Source organism: Cajanus cajan, chromosome 7 (genome assembly GCF_000230855.2).
Source record: "Cajanus cajan strain Asha chromosome 7, NIPB_CcT2T_4, whole genome shotgun sequence".
NCBI lineage: Eukaryota > Viridiplantae > Streptophyta > Magnoliopsida > Fabales > Fabaceae > Cajanus > Cajanus cajan.
Window position 1 is genome coordinate 55,372,317 of NC_138523.1, and position 20,357 is coordinate 55,392,673.

Below are 20,357 nucleotides of genomic sequence, written 5' to 3' on the forward strand. Positions count from 1 at the left end.
TATTTATTTTATCTTTTAATTTCTATAGTTTAAAATAGACATTTTTAGTCCTTATACATATCTTTTAAAATACTTTTTAGTCCATATAATTTAAGATAGATCTTTTTAATTCTTGTACTTGCAGTTTTGTAATCTTTTTAATTCTTATCATTAATTTTTTTATAACGTTATTTGTCATGTATTAATATAGTAAAGACCTTCAATTTTGTGAAAGTGAAAAAAAAGATATCTCAACCATGAACATTATAAGTGAGAGTACAAAAGAGTCATGAAACAAAATGAGATTTAATTTAAAGTAATTCCAACAAAATATTTGATATTGGATAACAAATTTTGAATTATCCTTGTCATGTCAACAAAAGAGACAAAGTTTATAAAAAAAAAACTACAAAGACTAAAAGGATTAAAAAAAATAAATATATAGACTAAAAAATATATCTTAAATATAAAGATTAAAAATGATTAAAAAATATAAGTATAAAAAGTAAAAAAGTTTATTTTAGATTATATAAACTGAAAGATAAAGTAAGTGAATCTAAAAATGTGTTTTAACCCTATTTTTTTAACAAGAAAACTATTCATTTTTTAAAAAAAATTATTATAAATAATTTCAAAATAAACTGGTGAGAAGAACTTTACATGGGTTCATTTTTTTATTATAATTTTTTGCATAAGGGGTGATCTTCAGGTACGAATGGGTTCGGGCCAAAATATGCATAATTGTAGCAAACCGAATAAGAAAAAACTAAGTATTGAATAAGAAACTAGATAACAAGTGAATCGGGTGGGAGTTGATCGAGTGGGTATATACAGTGAACTTCATCACCCATGTTTGACATCAAGCTTGGAGCAATTTTTCATTTTTTAGATGGAGTAGTTGTCCTCAACCAAATGTAAACATTAGAAATGAGAGATATGCATAAAATTAACAAATTTGGTTTGTTCAATTTCTCATGGAGTTGTACTAAGTGCAACTTAACTAACTACATTTGGTGGTTCTAATTATTGTGCACTGAGGGGTTACCACACATATGCACATGTCTTCATGTTAGTGAGATATTGTCTGTTTTGGGTTCAAGTCCTCACGGTTTTACTTTTGGACATCACTCAAAAGATCTCTCAACTAATGGAGACAACTGTGTGTATATAAACTCATGTCCATCCTATTGTTTGAACGATGTGGGACTTTGTTTGCATCCCAACAATCCTCCCCTCAAACAAAGGACCACGGTTTACCCTCTCTCCTACAGCGAAAACTACGAGTATTATCCGATGGTGGCCCCACAGAGCTCACTCACGCTCGGAGTGCTTGCATCGCCGCTCCATCATGACCTCCCTCATGATAGCGGGACACGCTTCCTAACTCTCCATGTTACTAGGAAGCTTCTCTTCCATATGGATCTACCGTTAGGAAGACTTTCGACACAAGGATCCCAAACTTGATCCACCTACCAGCCATCATACTCGTCGAGCCGGTCACCATGGCTCTGATACCACTGTGATAGGGAAAACAACAACAGAATATTCAAAAGTACCAAAGTACACAGCGGAAATAATTCCCCCAACTTGCAAAAACTAACGAGGAGTAACAAAACAAATAAATGACAAAAATAATCGCAAAGAGACAAATATTTTAACATGGAAAAACCCTGAGAAGTAAAAATCCACGGGCACAAGCCAGTCAATCAAGCTCCACTATGATCAAATAAGGGTATAAGAGAGTTTAATCAAATGCATAAACAAATGCATACAACCAGCCAATATATTAAAGCAACAAGGTCTTCCAATTGAAGAATAAAAAAGAAGAAACCTCAAATTAGAGCAACTATACGAAATTGATTTCTCCAACCATAGACTTCCAATCCATGATCCCAACGGTCAAAACGAAGATAACCGTGTTAAGAACCTTCTGTCAAATTTCCAAACCGATCCAACGGTAAACGAAGTGAGGATCGCAATTTTACTGAAATTGCTCTATGTATACGGACAAAATTTTCTGTTCTCTTTCTCTCTTCTTTCTCTCCCTAACGGCTTTGTAATTTTCTATCTCTCTTATTATGCCCTAAGAGATCCCTCTCCACTTGGTTTTTAAGTGAGACAAAATTGGACTTCTCAATTTTGGGCCTTTTCTCCACATTGGAAGAGAGTCCAATACCCAACGAACAATAATGCACAACTAACACACATTCAATAATGGTACCAAATATGCCAACTACACACAATTTGCAATGATGCATCTTCTCAAATTTTTAATGCATGTTTTATATTCAATACTTTGGTACGGTGGTACCAAATATGCCAACTAACACAATTAGCAATAATGCATCATATCTAATTTTTCGTGCATAGATATAAAAAACAATTGGTAGTAACCTGGAAAATCATGTTGAATCCACACATTTCCATTTTCATCTCCTAATTAAACAACAACCAAGATGATTGTTCAGTCCCTCTTATTAGTTCTCATCGTCTTCCTTTCTATTTTCCTTGTCAAACTCTTTGACAGAAAAACCAAACCAAGGGCCCACTTGAAGTACCCTCCAAGCCCACCGACAATACCCATAATTGGCCACCTCCATTTGCTTAAACCCCTCATCCATCAAGCTTTTCGAGACCTCTCTTTCCGATATGGGCCTCTTTTGTGCCTTCAACTTGGTTCTGCTCAATTCGTGGTCGTCAACACCTCATCACTCCCGAAAGAGTGTCTCAACCTGTTGGACCTCCTAGGAGGGAGTTGTGGTAATTCATGAGCATTATCAAGATCATCATCATGTACCATATCATGTTCCTCTTGAGCATCATCAATTGTAACTTCTAATATTTCTCCATTCTGTTGATCATTAACATCACCATGTTGCTCATCATTCTGAGCATCAATCTCAACATTATCCAGATTGTGATCAGGCAACCGCATGGGATTACCATCAGTCAAATTATTATCTTTCTCGGGTGTAGTCTTCTCCACCTTGTTAATATCTTCAATGGTTTGGTCTTCCATGAACTGCACATCACGGCTTCTAACAAGCTTCTTTTCAACAGGATCATACAACCTGTGGCCAAATTCATCCTGAACATAACCAATAAAGATACATTATCTTGTCTTCGTATCCAATTTGGATCTTTCATCCTTTGGAACATGAACAAATGCCTTACAACTGAAGACACACAAGTAATCATAACTAGCATTTTTGCCAAATCAAATTTTGTCCGGCACCTCACTGTCAAGAATAACAGTAAGAGTGAGATTAATAACATGCACTGCCGTGTATAGTGCCTCACCCCAAAAATGCTTGGGTAATTTAGCATCCGAGAGCATACATCTCACCCTCTCAAATAATGTCTTGTTCATCCTCTCCACTAAACCATTCAACTGAGGAGTTTTAGGAGAAGTCTTTTCATGTCTAATACCCTGCTGCTTGTAATAGACATCAAAGGGTCCATGGTACTCACCACCATTGTCAGTACGAATGCATTTCAGCTTCTTGCCTGACTGCCTCTCAACCAAAGCATGAAATTCTTTGAACTTTTCAAGCACTTGGTCCTTCCTTTGCAATGCATAGACCCATAGCTTTCTAGAACAATCATCAATAAAAGTAACAAAGTAAAGTGCACTACTAAATGACTTTACCTTCAATGGGCCACAAACATTAGAATACACCAATTCAAACAACTCTGACTTCCTTGAGGGATGATGTTTATTAAAGGATACTCTGGTTTGTTTACCAGTCATGCAATGAGAACATTTCTCCAACTCTGCACTCTTCAATCCCAAAAGAACATTCTTTTTAGCCAAGCAATTAAGCCCATTTTCACTGATATGACCAAGCCTTCGGTGCCACAAAGATGTCTCCATATACATAGCATTCACACTGTCCTTAGCAACCAAAGCTTTAGTCCAATACAATTTAGAATTTTTCTCCCCTCTAACCACAACAAGTTACCTTTGGTGAGTTTCCACTTTCCAGAACCAAAGTGGTTATCATAACCACCATCATCAAGCATCTGCACAAAGATCAAATTAAAACGAACATCAGGAGCATGTTTGACTCCTCTAAGTAACAACTGCATTTACATATTGGTTTGCAGGCAAACATCACCAACACCAATCACTTTAGACACACCATTATTACCCATCTTTATTGTCCGCGAGCTCTGATGCCACTGTGATGTGCACCGAGGGGTTACCACACATATACACATGTCTCCACATTAGTGAGATATTGTCCGCTTTGGGTTCAAGCCCTCACGGTTTTGCTTTTAGACATCACTCAAAAGGCCTCTCAACATATAAACTCATGTCCATCCTCTTGTTTGAACGATGTAGAACTTTGCTTGCATCTCAACACTAATATTTTTGATCAATTGATGCATGGAGAAAAATAACTTTTTTTTAGCGTCTAGTGATTCTCACTAAGTTGATTTAATACAAGGATGAGGGAATATTATATCAAAATGAAGAGTTGTAAGCATAATACTTGGAGTAATGTTTATTTTTTCTATTGAAAATTGTCAATGGTTTACTACTCAATGCACTAAAAAATCAGAATGGTTTTGGTGCTTAATACTAACAGATTGAGGTAATAATTATATAAATTCTGAATTTGATATAAAGTCCGAAAATATTGTGTTTTATACTATAGACAAATGGCTTAGCCTTATTGTAAAGACTTGGTTGGTTGGGTGGGTTTGAAGGAAAAAATATATATATTCTCACCTGCATCCACCCAATATTGGCCACACTTATCCAAATTTTTTAATTTATTTAACTCGTTATCCAAAATGAACCATTCAAACGTCTTTTAGAATCATTTTTGTTGAAAATCGACCGGGTTCAATTATTTTGACCACTCCTAACGAAAAGTATCTTTTATTTAAAATTGGCTACTAAAAAATATTTTTGAAATTAGACTAAAATGTTAATAGTGCAGTATTTTTCCTAATAAGAAGCATAATCAAATTAGAGTTTGTTTAAATATAAATTAGAAATATTTTTTTTAAAACTTTTTTATGAAAAATAAATAATATTTTTTAGTAGAGAAACTTTCAAAAATATTTTTAAATTATCCATAACCGTCAGGTTTCACATTTGCTTGAGCCGCTTGGTTAGCTGTTAGAAAAAAATGAAATTAAGGATCTACTTGTTTGCAGAAGAAAATGGTTAAAACAAAACTACAAAAGTTATTTTGCGAAACAAAAGCAATAAAGTTATTTCACTTTTATTATTATTAGGTTAAATACCTCTTTTCGTTCTTGATAACAATTTTTTGTTTCAATTTAGTCCCACTTTAATTTTAGGTCTCAATTTGGTCCTCAATAATTTAAATCATTGCAATTTGGGACTTCTGTCCAAATGATTTAAACGGGGTTAACTCCTGCTGAAGTGAATGTCATGTGGATGCCACGTAGATGCATAGGTGAATGCCAAGTGGCATGAATACACCTAGAAGCAGAACGGGTCGTTCTGCATGCACAGGTTATGTGTTAATTTTGCAAATGGAACGGGCCGTTCCAAATGCAAATTTAACACAACATGAGTGCAGCAGAACGAGACGTTCTGCTGTTAGAACGGGCCATTCTGAATTCAGAACGCCCATTCCAGAACGCTAACTTCATGCTTTTATTGTATTTTTTTTATTATATCTATATTAATAAAAATGTAATAAACAAAAAATACAATAAATTAATATTCATTTATGAATAAAACTATAAAAAAATTAAATAAGATAAGACCTTCCAAAATCCTTCTTTGATTTGAACTTATTCAGTTCAAAATTTTGACTAAAATGCCGCAATGTGATTCAAAATTTGAAAATAAAAATCCATAATATATCATAAATTCAAAGACAGAAACATGGTTCAGAAACTGAAAACAAAAATTCAGAATATAACATATACTAAAAAAGTTCAAAGAAATTATTTCACTCTAGTTTGATTAACAATAAAATAAAACTTATTATCATTGTCCTTAGTGATACATTACATCATCCTTAATGATACACTGTATAGTCCAAATGTTTAGCAATTGAAGTTATCAATCCCCATTAACAATATTACCAAATCTAGTGTTTGAAATGCTTTGTACAGTAGTTTTTTGTGCACGAAATTCTGGAACCAGAACGGCCCGTTCTGGTTTCAGAACAGGCCGTTCTGGCTCCAGGTGTCTTCAACTATTTTGGGATCCACCTACGTGGCATCCACCTGGCTACCAGTTAACTCCGTTTAAATCATTTAGACGGAAGTTCGAAATTGCAATGATTTAAATTATTAGAGACCAAATTGAAACCTAAAATTAAAGTGGGACAAAATTAAAAAAAAAATTGTTATTAGAGACGAAAAGAGGTATTTAACCTTATTATTATTATTATGTGAAGTTAGCTTACATAGATTTTTCCCTCGCTATCATGGAAGTGAAAACAAAGTATATCCATCACTTGTTTTTGCACTTATCTCAAATACCAATTTTTTTTCATATGCTCTAATATAAAAAAATGATTGCATCCTCCGAAAGGATTGTCCGAAATATGTTCGGACCGATGTACCAGTTAATAATTTAAATATAATAAAAATTTGACTGTATATTCGAAGGATATTTCGGTTACAATTTTCAGAGGAAATAGCACCACTCCTCCAATAAACACACCATAAGAGAATTATGCTTCGTTCCCATTAAATATAAAAGAAATTAAAAAATGATGAGACGTAATTTTTACATCATTAAAGGTCCACTATTTTCCTTTTATATATCTGAAAATTGATCCACATTAGACATGAACAGTCGCCGCTACATGAGCTAAAACAATAAGATACAGTGATTACACTAAAACCAGAACATGATACAAATTACGAAAGTATGAAAACAACCAAAGCAAAATTTTCAATAAAATAATGAATAATGCCTATACAAGATATGTATAATACAATTTCAAATAACATCCTACTTTTCAAGGAACTGAGAATCAAACATTAATATGGTGAACCAATCTGAAAGCATGCACACTCCAAGTTAAAACAAGAAACCCGTATGACCTCCAGCAAGAGAAGAGGCTGAGATGAAGTTTGATCTTCAGTTGACGAGTTAACAATGAAGAACTTCCACCAGAGAATCAGAATGATCTAAGCACCAAAAGAATAAAAATTTCTTGAAAAAAAAAGGAAAATCTTCATCTTTACCATGGAAGGCACTAAACAAATCCTTCAAGGTGCTGGAGGAGATAAGAAATTATTTCCAGAAGTTCTGTTGATAAATATGCACAAGTCAGCAAAGCAATAATTGTAATTGATTATGACAATATGAATAATAGATAGGTCTTTACTTACCTGACAATCAGTCCTGGTTTTCCAATGAGATTTGCTGGAATTTGACCAGTCAAATTGTTGTTTTGTAAAAATCTGCAACAAATGGGGCCAATCATCAGGTAACATGATGAAACAACTAAGGAAAGGAAGAAAATTATAGGGACATGTAATGGAATTGAAGTGTAACTAGCAGATCTTCCTTAAGCGGGGATGGCAACCAGGATTGAAAGGTAAATAATTTACAAATGAGACATGCATGGCGATATTACTGAGCTGGTGTCAGTATATAAACAAATCCCATTGTGTTTAGAAGGACATGACAATATTATGTGGTATTTACTGCCTCGCTCCAATATTATAAGCAAGTGATCATGAGAAATAAAACTTTTCCAACAAGGTATAAGGTATAACCATATACGAAGAAAGCCAAAAGTTGGAATTTTATTAATTGCAAGGGTCCAGGGATGGTAAAATTGGAGTGGCACATGCACACTGGAAATAATTGTAGAGTGAAATAAATCTGTTAAATTTTCCAGACATGAGTTGTAAATTTTATTTCTAATAGTTTCCGATGCAAGCTAAAGGTAAATAAAATACATAATCATGCACGATTGCATTTTTAACAAGTAATGAAGATCAACAGACTTGATTTCTCTAACCTACAATTGCGTAGACAATATAGTTGTATATGTTGACTTAGTTTTCTACACTCTAGATTATATATCAGAAAGTGCTTGGGATAAAAGAATGGGGGGCGGGGGCTTAGAGAGAAAATTTTCACACATTGAAATAGCACGGAAACGCAATTTGTTTGTAACCCGTAGTATATCTAGAATAGGGTTCAACTTACACTTCTTGTAAGCTGCTGATGTCCCCTAGGGATGAAGGAATCCCTCCACTGAATTGATTGTTTTCCAAGTGCCTTAAAATACAATAACAATATTCAAATACTGAGCTCCACGAAGACATTAAAGTTCTCTTAGATTTTAAACATTTGGATGGTGCAAATTGCTATAGAACACAACTAGACAAGTTGCTTCAGGATAAAAAGAACTATTGCAAAAAAAAAAAAAAAAAACTGTTTCCATGGAATGAAAAATGGTAGACTAGCTACAGCCAATTATGTGATTAACTATATGCTAAAAGATAAACCATCATATCAGATTTTAAAAAGTACACACACAGAGAAAAAACTTACAGTGTCTCTAAATTCTTTAGTGAACTGAGGTCAGGAATCTGCCCAGACAAACTGTTATTTCCCAGCCAGCTGAAGAAGACAACGGTTTGCTGATCAGAAAAATTAAAATACTAAATTTCACCAAGTAATATATGTAAACTTGAGAACCTACATGTTAGCCAGAGCTGTCATATTGGCAACAAAAGGCGATAAAGATCCTGAAAGATCCATACTTGTCAAGTTTCTGAACAGAACAGAAAATCACGAGTAAGCTATTCATTCACACAGCATAATAGGATTGAAAGGACAGTATTATGAGCTGTAACTACTCAAGTCTGATCTTACAAAGTCACTACACGGATACGTGGTCCTTCAGAACATGTGATGCCAGTCCATGAGTACTGTCGGGGCATACAAGGATCACCATTCCAATCAAGTGGAGGATTTTGGAGGCTCTCTTTCACCTTTTCCAAAGCAATAACTGTCAAAAGAAAGTTCCCCCTTTAAAAACCTTCCATGTCCATAATTAACATACAATCATGGTACAACTACGATGGAACATATTGGAATGCGTTTGAAATAAAGAATATATTGCTAGGCAGTATGGTTATAGATGCAATGTTGTGGCCTTGAGATTATTTTAGAAATGACCCAAAGTTAAGCAAAGAAACATGAAATAAAAAGTTATACCATCTCCGGTTGTAGTTCTTCCTCCAAGTGGCAGCACACCAAAAACTTCACCAGCATTAATTAAGGGGCCTGAGGACGAACTAGGAGCAGGGGTCAAAGTTACTGTTGTTGGCCCAGAAAGAGGCCACTGGTTGGCAAATACAACAACGCCTGATGGGATCACATTCAAATTATGGTAATAAGTTATACCATTTACACTTATGTTAAAAGTTCTTGATCCAGCAGTGTCATCAGCAAAGTATAGAGCGATGTAGTATTTGGAGCTTTGAAGTGACGCTGTAGGCCATCTCAGTTCCAAAGATTCCAATTGATTAGATCCTATATGTGTCTCGAATATTTTCGCAGGTGGAAGATTCCAAAAACCAGAAAGAGAAACATTTTCAGTGCTTGCCTTGGTAGAATTACTAAGCCCAAAAGGCTCCCAGATACGGTCAAACCCATCATCAGGATACCTGAACAAAAAAAGGTATGTTATTCATACAATCATACAACATTTATACAACTCTATTTTTTCCCACTATACATCTGCTTCACATCATTAAATACTAAACACTTCTAAGAGAAAAAAAAATGAAATGAGTTTTTTCATAGTCTAAAATTAACTAATTTAAGCTAACTTGTAAAACCTCTACCTTTGTGGCACAATTTATTTCTTTTACAAATTGTTACACAAACAACATTACTCTTCATGAAAAGAGTGTAATTATCGAGAATTAGAGTGTGTGTTTATACAAGTTTAAAAGTATTTTTGAGAGTTTCTCTCCCAAAAAATATTCTCATTATTCTCGGTAGAAAAACTCTCCGGAGCGCTTCTAACTTATATTCAAGGAGACTTTAGCTACTATACCTCGCTTTTGAATCAATTGTAATTATTGGGAATTTCATTCACAATTATCTCTCACTCTTAAAGGTTACTTTGCTTTCTCACCAAGGAGGGGAACACAAAAAGAAAAGGGGGGGAAAACCTTGATTAACTTTATTCAAAAAACAGAAAATGAAGAAAAGGCATTAAGTTTGGGGAGGGCAATGAAAAGGAAAGGAGAAACATTAAATGGTACTGACCTAATAGGTGGTCCGGAGTATCCAAAACTGTGCCTTGCAAACAAGGCAAGGGCAAAGGCAGTGAAATCCGTGGTGTTGTAGAGAGAATCCCCGAGAATGAGCAATTCCAAAGCAGATATAAACGGGTCAGAATCCGTGTAAGTATTGGAGGCGATGCAGAAACTCATGATCTTCCCCTGAGCCAGGAAAACCCCTTCGTAGAAGGTGGAGTCCCCGTTGGCGTAACCCTCGGTGGTGTTGACGACGGTCCAGAGGGTGCCGTCGAGGATCTGGTCAAAGACGGGCGGCGAGGGGTGGTCAGCGCCGTTGACTCCGCCGTAGAAGTAGGTGGAGCGCACCAAGTACCTTGCTCCGCGATACACGGGAATTTTGTAGCAGTGCTTCTTGACTTGGCGAGGGAAGGAGCGGAGGGTGCGGAGAGTGGGGGAGAGGCCAGGGGTTGTGAGGTTCCTGGGCTGGCCCGAAGAGATGAAGGCGGAATCGGGGAGCCATGCGCGGTCGTCGAATTGGGCCTTGGAGTGGGCCCCGCAGTCGATGAGGAAGCCTTTGGGGGGTGTTTGGGTTTGGGAGAGGGGGAGGGAGAGGAAGAGGAGAGGGAAGAGAAGGGAGAGGGCCATTGACATGGTTAGGAGGAGGGGAATGAGTGAATGTGATGGTGTTAGGGTTTGAAAGGGTGTGGGAGTTGAAGTTGGAGTGGTAGGGAAGAAAACGGGGATGGGAAGGGGAAGAAAAGAATATGGTTGGTTATTCGTTGGAACGGGTAATCATGACGCGGGAAACATAGTTTACCGGTCAGACACCACTACACTTTGTTATTTGTTGGAGTAGATACATCGCGAGAGTGCGACGCCTTTGACTCTTTCTCTTTCATTTCCCCCAACATCTATCTTTTCTTTAACATTTCTGCCGGACATGCATTCTTTTTAACCCTACCACATTCTTCTCATAAATCATAATAAATGTTGTCACATGATAAGTGTTATGATATAAATAAATAAGTCTATATATTAATTTTATGTCTCGCTTTTTTAATTGCAATATTTAATTAAAATAACTCACTCTTTCATTCAATACATTGTTTTTTATTTTAATGATCAAATAATTATGAAGTAAATGTACTTCCTTATTTTCAAATTTATTATTGTTTTAACATTTAAATAAAATAATTATATCTTCATTTTTTTATATTTTTTTTTTAATTTTTTTTTATAAATTGTTCTATAATAGTAACTAAAAGCAATATATTTATTAAAATTATAGTTTTTATATATAAAAAATACTTTGTTATTATTACTAATAATACGTACATAAAAATGTCAGTAGTAATTATTAGGCAGATGAAATCCTTTTCTAATGAACCCATGGAAGAATTTAATCTCAATTAATGTGCCAAAGAGGGAGTGGAAAAACATATAATAAAAATTGTACAATTCATGTTTATATCTATATTTTCCTATCACTTTATTTTTATAAAGAGATATTATTAATAATTTAAAAAATTATATAACAAAAATATTGTACGAATTATAATTAAATATAAATCGGTCTCTTCCATGTAATTAAGAGGCAAAGATAGGGAAATTCGACATCTCCAATGATATGTGTGTCCGTATATTTGAGATTGACCAAGGATTGGTGCTGTGTGCGGCTGTGCCGGCGGTAAAGAGAGCAACGTTGGCACAACGACGATTATTATATTTTTCTTTGCATATATTTTTTTCTTTGGATTTTTTTTTAATGTATGGAAAACAATCTTGTTTTAGATACTTTTATACAACCATTATGATTTCATAGAACTATATTTCGTATAAATTAAAATATAGAAAGCAAGCAATCTTATTTTGCTAATGGAAAAAGGAAAATTTGTGAATTTATATAGTTTAATTTATTAGTGAAATTATTGTTTATAAGTGGACTTTTTTAATGTTAATATTATTTATGTAAGAGCACTCAATATTTTTCAAACTTTTTATTTTCCTTTTATAATGAGAATATTCAAACTAACCATATAAATATATGTTATTATTCAAATTAATTGATATTAATAATATATATATTCTAATACGTGATTAGTAAAATTATAATTGTTATGATTTTTAAGATTTATTCAAAAAATAATAATACAATTACATACTCTGATTTAAATTAATTAATAGTACCAATATATACTTTAATACATAGTTAAAAAAATTATAATAAATGTCGTGTCACGATTTGGACATGTAAACTAATAATAAAAGTAAATATTTTTATTTCCCGTAAAAAAGTTGTGAATATAATGATTTAAATTACTTAATAACACTATGGTATATTATAAAATATAATTATACTACCATATGTGTAACGATCTAGTTATCATATTAAATATTATCATTATAACTACGGGCAGAAACTAAATTATTAAAGTACACAATATTAAAAGAATATATAACATGAATATAAAAAATAAAATACATATATTAATATAGATAAGTTATATATATATATATATATAATAATAATTTTAAAATAATCTTATGGTGAAAATATCAATCATTTATAATTAATTTGGAACAGTATCACTTTATAGATACTAATCTCCTTTTTTGTTTAATTGGGCCCAACTGTATTTGCTGAAAGTAGGCTGAAGATACAAAACGTTGTAGTTTGGCTGATGGTATATATACCTCCATTTTTTTATACATACACCCCTTTTTTAAAAAAATAATATTAAATTTCTAAATTATCCTTAATATTATTTGAAATAAAAAAAAATTATCCTGGAAAATTTTTTTCGGAAGTGTATTTGTACATAATTATGAAAAGTTCTTTCCGGAATACTAAAATTACTATTCCGGAAATAACTTTCCGTCGGAATAATTCTGGAAAGTACTTTCCGTAACACTAAAATTACTATTGCAGAAAGTTCTTTCCGGAATTATGGTAACAAATACACACACTGTTAATATTCCGGAAAGAATTCTTCGCAATAGTAATTCTAGTGTTACGGAAAGTATTTTCCATAATTATTTTGACGGAAAGTTATTTCCGGAATAGTAATTTTAGTATTCTGAAAAGTACTTTTCGTAATTATTCTGACGGAAAGTTCTTTTCAGAAGGCTCATGATATATACACCTCCTGTTTTTTTTTTATAAGTACACCTTCTTTATTTTTTTAAAAAAATTATAAAATATTATATAATTTTTTAATTTTATACCTTTAACTTTCAATTTTCTACTTTTTTCTTTTTTTTCACACATTTTTTTTTTCTCTTTCAATTTTTACATGCTACCAAAATAGGTGGGGTGAAGGAAAGATAAAGGGTGCATGTAAAAATTAAAAAAAGAAAAAAAAGAAGAAAAAAGAAAGATCTGTAAAAAAAAAGTACTAAATTAAATATTGTAAATGTAAAATTTAAAAAAGCAAAAAATTAAGAATATTTTAAAATTTTAATTATTTATTTTAAAGGAGGTGTACTTATAGGAAAAAGGAGGTGTATATATCATCAACCTTTGAAAAACACTTTTCAGAATAATTTTTTTATTTCAAATAATATTAAGGATAATTTAAGAATTTAATATTTTTTTTAAAAAGGGGGTGTATGTATAAAAAAATGGAGGTGTATATATCATCAACCTTGTAGTTTTAGCTGAAGCCCGTCCATTAGAGTCCGAAGCTTCAACTTTTCCTTTATCTAAGCCCAACAGACATATCAAGTCTAGGATTGATTTATTGTGTGTTTGGATTGTTGTTAGAAAGGTATCAAACATTGATTTACACATTTCAAAACACAAAACAAATAAACAACAACACTGATAGATTGAAAAGAAAAAAAAGAAGTAAATTGCGTTCAATCGAATGGTAACCCAAACACACCCTTGGTGTGTTTGGACGAAGAATTTTACAAATTTAAGAAATTTAAAATTATTGGTATTTGAATTATTTTGATTTCAATTTCTATCATTCTTAAAATATTTTGTTTGGATAAGTCAAATTCAATTTTTTTAAAATTTTTAATTTTTAATTTGGATATGATAATTTGATTCTATCATAATAAAATTGATTTTAAAAATATATTTATATGTTGAGATTTTTAAACAAAATTTTATAAAAATAAAAATTAACCAAATTTTAAATATTTAGTAATTTTAAAAATTAATATTAGATAATATTTAATAATTTTTAAAGTATTTTTGAATATTCAATAATTAAAAATATGAAGATATGAGATAAAATATATAAGTGAAATAAGGGAAAAAAATATGAGGAATTTTAAATTCTTACTTTTTTTGGGAGAATTTGAAATTCTACTATTTCAAGGAATTTCACAAATGCTTGGATTTCAAATTCTTTGTAAACTCTCCATCCAAACAAAGTATTTCACCTCAAAGAATTTGAAATTCTTCAAATAAATGAATTACTCCATTAAAATTCCTCATCCAAAATATAGTTTAGATCCAAAGAGAGAGAGAATTAAAACTTACTACATAGGTTATTAATAATCATAAAAAAATAAAGTCTATTAAATAGACTTCACTGTATATTACTTTTTTAAAAAGAGAGATAATATATCTCTATCAATATATAAGGGAGATATTATTTTTTTTTGGTTTTTACTTTCAATTAGACCATTAAATCCTTTCAATCTTGGAAAAAAATTAAAAAATTAAGAGTTTTTAATATTTTTTCTCACATAATTAGTAATCTCCTTACACTCTTCCAATGACTACTCCCTTCATCATTTCTTATTTTATTTTAATTTTTAAAAAAATCTAGCAAATTAGTGACTTTGTCACACTCTTTCATAACTACTCACTACCCACTTCATTATTTTTATTATTATTATTATTTAATTTTTAAAATTTTTAAAATAATTAAGAGGTACGAAGTGTCTCTTCTATAATACTGTGAGTTGTAGAGTGTGGTTGTTGTTTTAATTAATTATATGATGTGTAGACCATTGATTTGGTGTTGAGAAACTCTAGAATCGAATAATTGCTTATGAGTTTGGGTAGTTTTGAAGGTTTCTTTAGGTAGAAGTCCAATTTGATCCCAGAGGAAGGAATATATAAGGTTTTTGTTTATAATTAAACTTCATAAATTCAAGTCTTAAAAAACCTAAAGAGATGAATTAGAGAGATAAGCTTTGGAACAGTAAGTTCTCTTCATCTCCAACTTTTATCTTATGAGAGAGATCCTTCCTCGTAACCTGATTCTAGTTGTTTTGTTATGGATTCAAGTCCATAAGAGCTTGAATTGAGTGGTTATCCATACAGGCTTTATGGTGTTGTTCAAAGATCTTTTTCCTTTCTTCCCTGTTTCACTTTGTTTCAAAGGTAAAGGAAGTTGGAAATTTTTAACACTGTGAAGTTGCTACATTGTTGTGGTTGATTTCAATTTGAATTATTATTGAGTTGCATTATTTTAAGTGGAATGACCCAAGTTTAGGGTTTTGAAGCATAATGAATCGAAAATTTTATAGTTGTTGCATGTTGATTTTGATTGCATTTATATGTTGTTTGTGAAATATATATACACATATATATATAGTTGACTTATAGTGTCGCATGCTTGGAAGTGCCTAACATGACCAAGTCAGAACTCTTTGCCTAGTTGACGTCGGGCATTGGTATGGTGACGCTAGGCATGAGTCAGCTAGAGACTCTACTTTAAATAAGGTTAAGTGTGAGACTTTGCCACGTTGGTCTTAAGGTCTTAGGGACCTTTACCTAATCTACGTCAGACACGAGTTGTGTGGCACCAAGCGTGGGTGAGGTTGAGGGTTTCCTACTTTGATGAAGTCGAGCGCTAGGAATATGACGCCAGGTGCTAATTATTTATTAAATTATTGTTTATAGTATGAGCTGAAGGAAATGAGTAGAATTAAGTAGTCTAATGCATGTTTTAAGTTGCTAAACATCGCTTGTTATGTTGATATATAATGATATTTAGAGATGATCAATGGTCAAAAGTTAGAGGTGAGGTGAGTTGCATGATGTGTGTTGTATGTTGTGTGTTGATGGTGTAGTTGTATTGAAAACGTTTTAAGCATGATGTTGTTATGTGTTGAAATGATGAATGTTAAGAATGTTTTAGACATTTAGGCATGGTGTTAATAGTTGTGTTAATCAATGTAGGACTATAAGAGAGGTTGTTTTAAAGTTGCATATCTCATCGTGCGGATATTGTCTCGTGGTGCTATAAGAGCCCAATTTGTTAAAAATCTGTATTGGAAAGTTGACCATTGAAAAAGATAATTGAATCTCCTCTACGACCTTAGTTGGTATTGTATGTGGGCAAGGTCAAGCTATGTTGATTACGAGTGACCAACCGAGTAAAGTATGAGGTCGGGAGCTTAGTTTTTAACTGAGTATTGAAAGGGCATATTATTTGAGAGTAGTTAGTGGGCTAATCCCATAAGAGGCTTAGTTAAGCCAACTAATGTTGTGGTAGATATGTACCCAAGTTGTTCTACCTTAACAATAGTACCAGACTTCCTAACTTAAGTGGGGATGTCCAAAAAATCATGTGTTGTGAATTGATATCTAGATTTAATGTTGATCTAGTAAGTCCACAAAGACCACCTTGTGTTGATGAACCAGTAGAATCAAACCACTTAAACTGTTTACTTGTGTTGTAGGAGATCTCTTAATTGAAATGCATGATGACATATATAATTATTGTGTTGTGCATATAATGTGTTGATTTAGTTAGGTTGTTCATATACGATGTTGAGCTATGATGAAATGTGTTGAAATCTAAGTTGTTGACGTTGTGTTGTTTAAGTTGACATTGTGTTGTAGTTGAATGTGTTGTGGAGCTTGATGTTGGTTAAGAAAAAGACATGATGATGTACCACGTTGCTTATATTTATTGTTATATATGTTGTTTCTTTGAACTTTTTGTTTACCACTACGTGTTTTCATATGATTTAGACTGTGATGATTGTACGTGATATAAAAGTAGAGCAGAAATAGGTGTGAAGTGCTACATTGAGGTGGTTATCAGGAGGATGGTGATGGTGTTTATATTTTGGTGTTATTGTTATGTAGTACTTTACACAGAAGTTGTTTGGTTGATAACTTAGGTTGTATAATTTACTTTTATTAAATTATTGTATTTACATTGCATATATTTGTATAGTTGGTTTACCTTTATATATATGAAATATGATACACATTCACGTATCTGGAAGAGTAAATTGTTATCCTTTAGTGGTAAACTTGTCTTACTGAAATTTGGCCTTCATTCCACCCTAATCTATTTTCTTTCATTCTTCAGGACACCCAAAGGTTTATTTGGTGTCATTTGGTGCCCTCTAAGATATTTTGCTTTGCTTGGAGGGTAATGTTAGATAGAATTCATACTAAAGTAAATATTGCCAAGAGACAAGTATTTCATGATACTCATTCTTCATGTGTATGGTGCAATCAAAGGGTGGAGATTTCTTCACTTATATTTTTTGAATGTCAGTTTTCTTATCATCTGTGGATATTTTGTTTTGAGTGGTGTGGTTTCCAATTTGTGCTGTCAAATAACTTTATCGCTCATGTTGATCAGTTTCTGTGGTTGCCTCTGTAATTCAAAAATGAGATATAGGTGGTATGTGATTTGGTTGTCTGCTTTATGGAGTATTTGGTTAGCTCGGAATGCATTATTTTTTTTAGGACATGTTTTTATCTATATAAGATGTGTTTGAGCTGGTAAAACTCCGCTCTTGAAAATGGTTAAAAGTGATAGATCAAAAGTTTTCTTATCACTTATGCGCTTGGACTGAACAATCTTCTATCTGTTTAAATTTATCTTAATGTGATCTTTGTTGGTGATGTTAGTTTCTGATGTTCTTCGCTAATGATTAAGAGGTTATTTTTTTTATTATTGATGGACTATGTTCTTTGATAAGGTTATGCAGGGTGGCTGTTTATTTCCTTTGACGAGAGTCGTTTTCTTTTTATCGAGTTGGTTTATTTTGTTGTTACATGGGTGCTATTTTGCATGTTTTTAAGATTTAAATAACTCATTATGATGTAGTAGGAATACATTAGTTGTGATTGACTTTTGTTAAATTGGATCGGCGAGATTATTATTATTAAGTTGACTTTTTTATAATTTTGGTTGTTGTGTTTTCTTGTAATAAGTTAGAGTACCCTTTTCACTTTCTATGATTAATTATTTTTTTTGCCTATAAAAAAAATTATTATAGCATTAAGTATTGGAAACATGACATATCGTGGCATCTTCCCTACTAGTGCTAAATAAATGGGAGTCCATTGGATTCTCTAGGGTAATCCATTTGGTTGTACCGATGTTATGCCATTTTCCTGAAATTGACGTTTGTGGCCCCGTTTTACTTTTCTAATATGTATATGTTTGGTTCGTCAAGGCTCAAGATCCCTTTAGGCCCGCAAATTTTGCATGCAATAAAACATGAAAAAGAGGTTTTTTGTGGGCCCGACAAATATGTTAAAAATAGCCCTGGTATTCTTTTTCTTTTTTTTAGATCAATATTTTACTTTACTTTATCACTTGAAAGTTATTAAAAGTATGGTTACATAACCCCATAATCAATTCTACCCTTTAAAATCAAGGTAATACTATACAAAAAAAAAAAAAACTGTTCGTTTAACTTCACTATAAAATAATAATTAATTACTAGTATTTTTATATGTGTAACATATAAGATAAATTAATTTATTTGATTAATTTTTTTATGTACATATATTAAAATAACTATTTTAAATGAAAGAGCTTTTAAGAAATTTTTTTTGACAAGAGAGTTTATAGTTACGACAATGTTTTAAGAGTTTATTATTATTATTTTTGTTTTATCTTTTACTTCATTTGTTTTTTAATAAGTGCCATTTTAAGATGTTTTATATATTACATATAAACAAATAAAAGTGAATAATAATTTTATAAAATTAATTTTATTATTATTTTTTTATATAAATAATGGAACGCAACAAATTTTTAAAAAATACCCTTAGGTGTATAAATAAAAAACATATAATTAATATTACAGTGAAAAATTAAAATGATACTTATTTTATATAAAATCTTTTATTCTTAAAAAATAATGTTTATCTTAATTTTTATAAAGTGAAATTTAAAATAATTTGATATAAATATTATCTTGTTAAATTTATTAATATTTTTACATAAGATTAGGCATCCATTCAGTTCATATATGTAAAAATATAATTTTTTCATTGTTTTTTTGAGATACAATTAAAAAAAATCGAATACCTAACAAAAATTATTGTTTACTCACAATACCAAACATTGTCACTTGGGCTTAAAGGTGGTAATCATATTAATTTTATTAATAAATGAATAAATATATCATAAGTTTACCTATATCATAATATATTTATTTTTTTATATATATAAGAAATATGTTTTTTTTTCTTCTACTGAATCAATCTCGTCGAAGTAATATAATGGATTGTCACTTCATTTTCAAGTTAGAGATTAAAACTAATTTTTAATTGAACAATATAAGTGTTAAATAACTTGAATTAAAGATTATTATATATATATTATCATAATTTTTTTGGTATAGATATTAAAATTATCATATATATATATATATATATATATATTACCATAGTTTTTTGTTGGTATAGATGTTAAAATTATCGTAATAAAACTCAACAAAATTTAAATAATTAATAATATTGTTTTACAGTAAGTGAGTACTAGTATTTATTTATTTGTACTGCACGTGCAGAATTCAGTGATGATGACACTCATCCCTTTCCCTTCTGAGAACACGTGAAAAACTAAGAAATGAAAATAAAAATACAAATAGATGATATTGTTTTATGAGAAAAAAACAATTTGAGAGGAGCTTGTTTTTTAACATAACTATTTTTTTTTACTGTATAAAAAATACAATCACGATAACAAGTTAAAATTTAAGATTGTATGTATATATTGTCTCAATTTCCCACCGCTAAAATTGTGATTAATATGCTTATCTTTTACTTTTAGTTAGTTAAATTATATTTTTTTTTAGTTTTTTTTTTAAGATAAAAAAAATTATAAAAATAATCACAATGAGAATTAAATCTAACTCCATATATTTCTAATTATCTCAAGTCCTCCTAACCTAACCACTAAATTATAATATAAAAAATATAAAAAAAATAA

General features: G+C 31.4%; 1 protein-coding gene across 2 annotated transcripts; it reads right to left on the reverse strand.

The window, feature by feature from the left end:
- Positions 1–6,791: 6,791 nt before the first annotated feature.
- On the reverse strand, positions 6,792–11,121 carry LOC109795468 (Leucine-rich repeat (LRR) family protein). Of its 2 annotated transcripts, XM_020354986.3 has the most exons (8): positions 10,226–11,119; positions 9,164–9,615; positions 8,819–8,954; positions 8,646–8,717; positions 8,495–8,563; positions 8,147–8,218; positions 7,318–7,389; positions 6,792–7,234 (listed from the first exon to the last, which is right to left on the reverse strand). In XM_020354986.3, the coding sequence occupies exons 1-8, from the start codon at positions 10,846–10,848 to the stop codon at positions 7,195–7,197; spliced, it is 1,536 nt and encodes a 511-aa protein (XP_020210575.1). In that variant the 5' UTR covers positions 10,849–11,119; the 3' UTR covers positions 6,792–7,194. The 2 variants fall into 2 exon arrangements, with proteins under 2 accessions (XP_020210575.1, XP_020210576.1); XM_020354987.3 differs by lacking the exon at positions 8,147–8,218 and having other exon boundaries at positions 10,226–11,121.
- Positions 11,122–20,357: the final 9,236 nt, after the last annotated feature.

Excerpts from the sequence above, each read along its gene's own strand:
- LOC109795468 (XM_020354986.3), bottom strand. The coding sequence starts at position 10,848 with ATGTCAATGGCCCTCTCCCTTCTCTTCCCTCTCCTCTTCCTCTCCCTC. Across the intron at positions 7,390-8,146 it reads ATCAGCAGCTTACAAGAAGT|ATTTTTACAAAACAACAATT; the intron begins GTAAGTTGAACC and ends CATTTGTTGCAG. Across the intron at positions 7,235-7,317 it reads AAACCAGGACTGATTGTCAG|AACTTCTGGAAATAATTTCT; the intron begins GTAAGTAAAGAC and ends ATTTATCAACAG.